The following is a 10,495-nucleotide window of genomic DNA, read 5'->3' as shown; positions in this document are numbered from 1 at the left end:
ATCATCTGGAGTCACCCCTGGTGCCTGGATAGTTGGCTTTCTCCTCTCCCATGTAGGAACTCTCTATTCTTGTGGTCATTCCACACAGAGGATTTCTGGTCTCTTCAGTGGAGTAAATGGCATTCCCATATGGTGGCTCAGGGCTCTCTTGAAGGCTCTTCCAGCATTTCTTGAAGCATAGGCTCCCAACTGTCACATATCACTTATAGTCTATTATCTTAGTTAAAGAGACAATCTAGAATAAATATAGATGGGACCACGCAAGAGTATGAACATCAAGAAAAGTGGTTCACTGGGGCATAATTTTTGAAACTGGCTATGACAAGAGGGCACCATTCTATAGTATATTTCAAAATATTTGGACAAAAATTATAGGGACTACTTTCTTTACCAGTGGAGTTAGTCCCTGGTCTTCACTGCTTCACTTAGGTTCTGCCACTTAAGAGGATAACCATTTTCTCTTGCCCTCCATGTCCCCTGCCTTAGTTGGACAAGAAATGTATTTCTTTGTTTTTTATTAGGAATGCTACCACATTAAATCCCATACTATATTGGCATAATTATGGAAATTTGGGACAAGCATCTTTACAAAGCAATTAAGGAACCTGCATTTTTTCTAGGATTTGCTTACTAGTTGGCTAACTTTATTTCTGATTGGAATCTGAGTGAGAAACCAAGGCAAATATCTTACAGAGGAGGGGCTACTAATACTACATTGTGATTAGAGCCTTTCTCATTTTAATGGCGGGCATTGGGGCTCTACTCACCCCTCAAATGAAGAAGCATAACAAATCAGCCCCTAAGAACAGGCTGCATCCTAGATGATGGAGAAAATTACTTCTGTTAGGTAGTAAAGTATTTGAAAAATGCCCGGCGGGTCAGACCCATTTCTTTGGGCCTCCTTGATTTCAGTTTTCATCCTGTTTTATGCCTCCTGTTTTTGCATGTACTAGTGCCACAATGAGACAAATAATTTTGACTTTGCAGTTCTGCAAAATTTATGATGATCAGATGATCAGTATTCTTGGATTTCTAGCTGTAGGCAAAAAGTGTTTTATTAAAGTTCTATTTTTTTCCACATTAAGTCAGGCAAGCAGCTTGCGTCTTTCTTACAGAACTGACTGAATTCTGCAAGAAGTGGCTATGCATGTTTAGCATTGCATATATTTCTAGCAGGTCTCTTAAAATTGTTTGCTGGGTCCATGTTTTGAGGTGGCATGTTAAACAGATATTCTCCAATCTTGTCATAAATACTATCAATTCCTTGGTCTTCATGAAGAGGAGGGATTCCTGATAATCTATACTGAGTTCTAAACCATTTCATATCTATGTCCTTATTCATTTGTCACCCAATGGGCAAAATTACAAACTAATTATTAAAGACTAATGGCCAGACAGGAAAAAGGTTTTCCTATCTCTATTTATCACTTATCTTTAATAGTAAACTCACCTTCATGTGGACACCTGAATCCCTGTGCTTATTTCAAAGCCCATTTTCTCCTGTTACCACCTCAGAAAGGCAGCATCCACATTTTAGTCAACTGTCATGCATTTTTCCTTAAAAAACAATTGAAAGTTAGCTTTGGTCATTTTTTATCTCTTTTTTATCCAGAGAAAACTATCAACCCTATACATGAGAATAAACATATGGAATAGCCTCTGGAGGGCCCACAAATTAATTCATGTTTGATATCAAATGCTTCTATTTCTTCTTAACAAGAATATTCCAGAGTGGTAAAACTTGACAAGGGGCAACAACATTCAGAGTCACTGCATCATGCAGAGAGGCTTATTTCGGAATGGTCCTTTATCTTTGGGCACATAACATGAGCGCTATCAAAGCAGGTGGTACGTACCAAGCACCAACAGGTCAGTGTGCAGCACCATCTCCAAAGCAAGGACATCAACAAAACATGAATAAACTCCAAGCAACAAATGTGTTTTGGCTTTATCTTTCTGGGATATTACCTTCTGTAATAGCAAGAAGATTGTTTAAGCTCTCTTAAATTCCTTTCTTTAATTTTTTTCTTAAAACTCTTTAAATTCTTTAACTATGTCTTCTGAGTTTAAAATACATTTTTTTTTGTGTGTGTGATCTCTTTGTAAATGTCTACTGTGAAAACTTCATACCTGGTCATTAATCTTAAGCAAATAGTAATAAGAACTCATGTTTGGAGAGAGTAATGGGGAAGGAAAGGTTCTGTCCTTGTCATTCATACTCTGCACTCAGAGGCGTCTTTTAGATCAGGATTCATGTCTTTGATTTTTCATCCTGTTATACTTAGCACAGTGTTAGTACAGAAAATAACCACTTTTAGTGAAATTTTATTTTTTAATATAACAAACCATATAAAATCAGTGAAAATTTAAAGAAAAAATGTATTTAGTTTTATCTTGTGAATATTGAACATATGAATGTAATTAGAGCTATTTGATATTAAATAATGACTAATCGAACTTATTGAAATTCATTATGGGGAAGCCAGTTTTTCTCAGATTCCAGTGTGGTAAAGTCACAATGTGGAAGCAAGACACAAATTTGGGGACACAAGACAACAGAAGCAGATTTTCATTATCTCTAGAGAAGTTTCATTGTAGTTCATTAGACCACAAGTTTTATTTTTTTTTTGTTTGTTTGTCTTAGTTATACATAAAATGGGATTCATTTGACAAAATCATAAAAGCATAGTTTTATAAATTGATTTTGTTGTCTCTGTTGAAAAATCTAAAATGAATTTGATTTATTAAAAAGGATTCTTTAATTCTGATTCAAGATCTGTTGTGTAGGGGAATGGAATCAATGTTAGCCTATTAATTAAAGGTAATCTGTTAGTAAAATTTGTAAGCATTATCGAAATAATATCTACAGATCTGATAATCAGAATCTAGGAAAAGTTTATTAATTTTCTTTACTGGTGTTGTAATAGAAATCATCATATTTTAAGACTCTACTCTCAGATACCATTCTTTGAGACTTCTTTGTAGTGCTAAGTATTTCACTGAGGCTACATATGAGAGCTCTTTTGATAATACATAGAGAGCTGAAGGGGTGAGGAGAACAGGCCAATGCTAAGTTTATGTTCAATGTATTTCACATAATCTTATAAAAATCTTGTAAATCAATAAACAAAACTTGTAAAATGGTAAATGTTCATAATCTGTGTGATTAAATTGGGCGGATCAAAATACCAGCTGCTATTTTGGTCTTCTGCAGTACTGAATTTGTTATTGTTACTGACACATACAACAGCTGCAAAGATAATTTTTATGTTCATTATATTTACCATGTTACTGGGAGAATTAGAAGCCCCTGAAGTACATCTTAAAAGATTTTATTACTCTATAAAAGCCTCTGTCACTTTAAACTCCATTAGTTGAGCTCTTTGGATTAGTAATGACTTTCTTAGGAAGAGGCAATGGAAGTGCAGTTTAGGAGTGTCCCTTTAACCCTTCACAGGCAGTGATGTGTGTCAGCCTATCCTCAGGGAGAAGGGTTTTTAAAAAAGGTCAATGAAATTATTGGATAATAACAGAGTGAGGTTTGTTTTTATTCTTCTTTTCAGGCCAGCATAACTCATGCCCCTTGCTTATGAGTCTTCTGAAATTTTAAGTATTAAAAATTGTGGTTTTAATTAAAAAAAAGATGAAAACTTTTACTTCCTGTCAATAAGCCTACAATATGTCTAAGGTATGGCATGAGGTGGATAGAATACCTAAGCACTATATATATACATTTTTTTTTCATTCAAGGAGCTTACCTCCTTAGAATGGGAATCATAGTGCACATGAAACAGTTAAATATGATAATATATTTGGCTAAACATAAAAAAGATTCCTTATTTAAATTCTGTAGTAGAGAGAATAACAGGAGGGTAGTGGTCAAGAAAAGAGTTAGGGAAGATCAATTAAGAAGGTCTTAATCCATATATTATGTGGGGTCATTTTCTTATTATATTAACTTGGTTTTCATGATGTACCCACTTTATAGAATAGATATAAATGTTGCTCATAGCATATATTCCCACTTGGGGGACTGTATTTTTAGATGGACAGAATGTCATCTTTTTAGCTACTCTCATTGTATCTATCTTGGTACTTAACATACAGCTGGAACTGTGGTGGTCAATTCTTTGTGTCACTTTGGCTAGGTTATGATCCCCATATGTGTTAACTTTCTATTATTGAGATAAAATCAACTTGGAGAGGAGGAATGATATCATTAATAATCCAAAGAGCTCAACTAATATTTTAGTCATAGTTTCAGAGATTTAATGCTTGACCCCATTGCTTTTTTCCCTGTGGTAAAGCAAAACATCAAGGAGAGGAGAATGGGACAAATCTTCTCACCTCACGGTGACCAGGAAGCAAAGAGAGAGGAAGGGGCCACAGTCCCAATGTCCCCTTCAAGGGTATGTTTCTAATGACCTAACTTCCTTCTACTAGGGCCTAAATATTCCATCACCTCCCAATAGTGCCAAAGATTGGTGACAAGACTTTTCTAAATGTGCTATTAGGGGGCAATCAATATCCAAATCATAACACAAGTTATTCTGTCAAAACCCCTAATCTAACAAGTATTGTTATGGCATTTATGCATGTGATTAATTTTTATAATGAGTTGACTTTAAATAAATGCTTGGCCACATTTGTCTGGATGGAACTGATATAATAAGTTGAAAAATGTTAAAAGCAGAAATGAGGTTTGCCTGAGGTGGATCAATTTCACTGTGGGTTTTAAAATGTTTTTAAACATTTTCAGCCTGGACTTCTTCATGGCCTTCACTATGGATTTCAAGTTTGCTTAGCTAAATCCCATAATCATATAAAAAAATTCCTTGGAACAATTGTCTCTCTGTCTCCACCTCTCTAAACTATATATTTAAATAAAATGTGGACACATAAATATATATTTAGATTTAGATTCCTGTCACCTTTGTGGTATGCAGAATAGAAATATTACATTTGGTGGAAGTGTGAATTTGTTATTGTCTTTATTTAGAAACTAAACATAGTTGAATTATATGGATATAGGTGCCAAGTTGACAGAAGTGAACTGCAGTGTTCAGTTTTGTGTTTTAAATTGGCTGGACTATAATTCCTGGTTATTTAGTCAAACACTATCTTGGTGTTCCTGAGAAGGTATTTTGTAGGTGTTATTGACATCTGAAATCAGTTGAGTTTTTAGTAAAGAAAATTACTGTCATTAATTTCAGTGGGTCTAGTGTAATCAGTTGACAGGTTTCCTTGAGAAAGAAGCAATTCTGTCTGTGGATTGGAGCTTTAGGTCCTCCCCAAGAATTTCCAGTGTGCCCTTCTGATGGCTTGCTTCCATATATCAGGCTTGTCCAGTGATTCCCTACAAGTCAATTCTTTGTGGTTAGTTTCTATCTATCTACTTACCTATCCATCTATTTTGTTCTAACATCTCCTATTGCTGGTTTGGTTTCTCTGATAGAATCCTGACTGATACGGATTCTCTTCAAAGATTGAATGCGTATTTTCAGAGATGAATGCATAAATTAATGAATAAATAAATGTGTTCATACTAACCTCTGTTGATGCTTATGACTACACCTAGATATTGGGGAAAGCTAAAAGACTTTTTTTTATTAGTTGCCCAAAACATTACAATGATCTTGACTTATCACATTTGATTCAAACGGGGTATGAATTCTTATTCTTCCCACGTGTACAGATTGCAGGATCACATTGGTTATACAGCCACATGCTAAAAGACTTTTAAAATTGATTTTTAAAAGGAGGGGCAAAGAAGCATAACAATAAGATAGCACATATTTGCCGCAGTCTGGCTGGGCACAGAATCACGAGCCACTCAAGCAGGAACAAACTTTAGTTTTTTTTTTTTTTTTTTTTGTTAAATACTCATGTTGTACTTTAATGATCAACATACTGGGTTGCTAACTGGTTTGGAAGACAGGACATGTAATCAATTGACTTAAAAAGATTATTTAGTGTTCTTCACAACCAGATTACAGGCAGTATTTCTTTTTCCAAAATATACATCTTTGGGTGACAGATAAATAATTTATGGAAGAAAAAAGGAGAAATTTTTTCACATTCAGGCAAATGTAATACTGTCAATGTGTTTGAACTAGAGATTTTATTTTAGAAGTATAAAGGATGGAGGCGCAGTATATTTGGCATTTTTAATTTAGGTTTGTTTTATTTAAGTTTAATGTTAATTCCATGCTGTGTTTCAGTAAGAACAATACAGATTCTGTATCTGTGGCTCCAGTCAGATATCCAGTAGTACAAATTAGCTTCAAGTTACACATACTGAACAAAAGAGGTTGAGCGAGCGAAGGAGGGTAGGGGAGGCAGGGGAAAAGGGAAGGAGAAGAAACAAAGAATTGAACACGCATGCAGGCTTCTCCATACCACCTTCAATGCTAACCTGCTTCAGAGGGAGAGTAAAAAGTAGGCAAGAATGAGCAGCCACGGATTGTTGAACTGTTACCAGCACCACGCTTTTCAGCAACATTTCAGCACAATTTGAAACACTTTTTACAGCAAAACCATAACAACAAACCTCCCCCAAAACAACCTTTTAACCACCTCAAGCTAACACCCAATTAAGTTTAAACATTGGTATAAAATTCAAACAATTAGAAAAAGGAAAAAAAAAAAAGATACCACATATGCCTCTAAAGTGTGATCAATCAATCTCTCAGATGCATCACCTAGAAGTTTAATGGCTTTCAAATATAATTTCCATTTCTAATGGTGATCTTGCCACTTCTGGCACGGAGACAATACAGTAATGCTGAAAAAGCCTCTATGCAGTCCTGTTAGTGTCTTAAAGAACCTAAAAGCTGGGACCAGTAAATCCACAGAAATTCACTCTTGCCTTTAAGAACTTTTGGAAACGGTTTAAAAAAAAAGGAAAAAAAAAAAAAAACCAAAAACAAAAAAGAAAAAAAATCAAACAAAAACAAAAACAAAACAAAACAAAAAATATGGGGGGTGGGGGGGGGGGAACCAGGGCAGGAACCTAAATTCTGAGACCAAATGTAAAAGTCAGATTTGGTGGTTCTCAGTGACAATGGGGAACTTCCAAGGGGTGGGACAGGGAGGAGTGGGGTGGTCAGAGATGGTTTCTCTTGTTGGCTTTTATGTCTCACTGATTTTCATCTTCCACATCCTGCAGCGCTTCTTTATTCTGCTCTTCACCATCACCCTGCATGTCTGAAGTCCATAGTGTCAGGTTATCACGTAACAATTGCATGATAAGTGTAGAGTCCTTATAGCTTTCTTCACTCAGTGTATCCAGTTCTGCAATTGCATCATCAAAAGCTGCTTTTGCCAACCTGCAGGCACGGTCAGGGGAATTAAGAATTTCATAGTAGAATACAGAAAAATTGAGAGCAAGACCTAAACGAATGGGGTGCGTTGGTGGAAGTTCTGTCATTGCAATATCACTAGCAGCTTTATAAGCCACTAGGATGTTCTCTGCAGCCTCCTTCCTGTCATTTCCTGTGGCAAACTCAGCCAGATACCTGTGGTAGTCCCCTTTCATTTTATAATAGAAAACCTTGGACTCGCCAGTGTTAGCTGCTGGAATGAGGTGTTTGTCCAGTACATCCAGAATGTCACAACAGATTAGCTTTAGCTCGGTCTCAACCATTTGCCGATATTCCCGAATCATTTTTAGTTTGTCTTCTCCTCCCTTGTTTTCTTCTTTCTGTTCAATGCTGCTGATTATTCTCCAAGAAGCTCTTCTAGCTCCAATCACATTTTTATATGCAACAGATAGGAGGTTTCTTTCTTCAACTGTCAGCTCCACATCCATCCCTGCTACTTTCTTCATTGATTCCACCATTTCGTCGTATCGCTCAGCCTGCTCGGCCAGCTTCGCCTGATACACCAGATCCTCCCGATCATCCATAGCGGCAGCGGCTCCGGAAGGGTCTGCGCGACGGATGGAAGCGGATAGCGTCTCCGACTCTCTCAGCCTCTCGCTCGGCGTCCGGGCAGCAAAAAAAAAAATCCAAACTTTAGTTTTGAAAATGCCGCCAATACCCCGTACTTGTCCGGGAAGAAGCCGGTCCACACATGCGGTGGTGTTCTACAGGAAACCCAGAACCAGTTCCTCCCCCGGAATTCCCTCCTACTGTACTTCCCCAACCAATGGGAACTCTCCAGGAGTCCCGTACCAGGCCGAGGTGAACAGCAGGAGTCCAATATCCATATGAATGCAAATCTTAACATAATCATATCATCTCAATGGCTAGCTGGCGTCACCTTACAACCAAAAGTGCCATGCATCATATTACTTGGCTGTGGCTCTTAGCACATATTCATTCGAAAGGGCATTACTAAAGAATGGTTTAGAATAGCTTGAAATGATTCCAACATCTTATAGAGAAAGCTCTCAGGTTATTGAATTAGCATCCTCATCTATATGTTCAAAACAAATGTTTTAATAGCTTCCAATTTAGGAATAAGGGCTTATGCTCTAGATAAAGATAAGTATATAGTCCTGATTTTGTCATGCAGGGAAACATATGTCATTACATTTTATAATCTTCTTTGGTCTTATGTCCCTGGTTTGTTTTCTACCAAAGTAATTATAAACTTATTCATGGTTAAAAAGTTATTATCCTCTATTTCATTTTAATTTTACCTCTACCTATAATTTATCCAACTCTTCAATATTAATTTACATGTCAAATTGTTTAAATAATAACATTTTATATGGTTACAAACCCAAACAAAAAAATTTTTTTTTACTTTATTTTTAATTCACCAACTATTTGGTAAGATCTCTTCTATGCTACTTTGTGTTATCTTAATCTCATGAAAATGATTGCTTGTTTTTCTATCAGATAATTATGTGCCATAGACTCCCCTGTCTCTAGTAGAAAACATAAATCATGATTCTACACCTTATAAAATTCAAACTAAATCTTGATCTAACTTGTGTTTTATTTTACAATATAATATATATTTCAAAAAATAATACTCAAACCCCTTCTGTTAATGATTTCACTCCTGTGTAAAGAAATCACCCAATTTGATAAAAAAGATTGTTTGGTTATGGTTTACTATGTCTGGGTCACTTACAGTTAGTTTTTTCTCCAATCATAATATAATACTTTGAATATCATATCTATGTTCTTCAGAATTCAGTGAAATAAAAAAAAATATATCAGGTGCACACAGAATTGAATTCATTTTGATTTTGAACAAGTTTTTACAGGATTTAGATCTGTAAATCTCTAGTTCTATTTTGCTGATCAAAATATTTTTCTACTCTGAATATATTTATGTTTAAGATAAGAGAATATTTGAAGAATTAACAGAATCTTCTGCACTTGACATATTTTCAGTTCTGAAATAAAAAGATAAACAGAAAATTTGGAAGCATGTTTAGTTTTAAAAGACTCCTTGATCATAGTTTTTGGAAGAGAGCTAGAAAAAAATACCCAATTCCACGTAAACTTCTGACTTAAAATTTATGTTTTGGAGCTGTCACCATCGTCATTGGTAGTTTCACTTTGGGTAGTTTAAACATAATCTTAAATGGCATTTTGTAGATTGCTTTTTATAAAACAGTTTGCTGCTATTGTTAGGAGAGAATGTAAGCAATAGTGCTTTTCTAGAAGGAAAGAGAAAAAATGCTGGGGAAATGGGCAGATTTTTCTCTGAATTGAACTAAATTATTTCTACATTATAGAAACCATACCCCATTCACAGGATTTTTCCACAAGTAGTGTTTTAAAGAACAGGCGACTTTTAAAGATAAAGTAAGATACTTTAGTGGGTAGTGTTCTAAGATGGTCTCCATTATTCCTGCTCCGTGTGTGTGTGTGTGTGTGTGTGTGTGTGTGTGTGTGTGTGTTTATTGGAGATTGAACTCAGGGACACTCTACCACTGAGCTACATTTTTATTTTTATTTTTTTTACTATTTTTTATTTTGAGACCAGGTCTATGTTGCTGAGGCTGGTCTTGAAGTGAATCTGCTGCCTCAGCTTCGCAATTTGCTATATCTTATTATTCTTGAGTGATATTACCTGCTAATTTTGAAAAAGTAAGTGTTTGTTGTGAGAATACTTCATGGCAAAGACCTTAAGGTTGACTGCAAGAGGAAAGGACAGCTGACTGACAGCCTGCAAAAACTTAAAACTCTAGTCCTGCAAACATAAGAAAGTGAATCCTGTCAACAATCTGAATGAGACTTGAAGAGAACACTGAATCTCATGTGAGATTGTAGCCCTGGCTGGCATCTTCATTTTACCCTTGTACGACCTTAAGTAGAAAACCCAGCTTACCAGTGCTTGCCTCTGACCCATGGAAACTGTCAGGTAATAAATACATGCTGTTTGAAGCTGCTAAATTAGTGGTCACATTTTACATATTAATAAAAAAACTAAGATAGATATTTGTTATTTAAATTTCTCCTGTAGCTTCTGAGGCTTAAATTGTAAATAAGAATAGTATCTATAGGCTTTGGTCAACAAAATCATCCAATAG

General features: G+C 35.7%; 1 protein-coding gene across 1 annotated transcript; it reads right to left on the bottom strand.

The window, feature by feature from the left end:
* Positions 1–6,157: 6,157 nt before the first annotated feature.
* On the bottom strand, positions 6,158–8,000 carry LOC308641461 (14-3-3 protein epsilon). Its single transcript, XM_081280160.1, has one exon. The coding sequence runs from the start codon at positions 7,904–7,906 to the stop codon at positions 7,139–7,141; it is 768 nt and encodes a 255-aa protein (XP_081136286.1). The 5' UTR covers positions 7,907–8,000; the 3' UTR covers positions 6,158–7,138.
* Between the last annotated feature and the right edge of the window lie 2,495 nt (positions 8,001–10,495).

Source organism: Spermophilus citellus, assembly GCF_964194105.1.
Source record: "Spermophilus citellus genome assembly, chromosome: 2".
NCBI lineage: Eukaryota > Metazoa > Chordata > Mammalia > Rodentia > Sciuridae > Spermophilus > Spermophilus citellus.
This window is presented reverse-complemented; position numbering and strand designations above follow the sequence as displayed.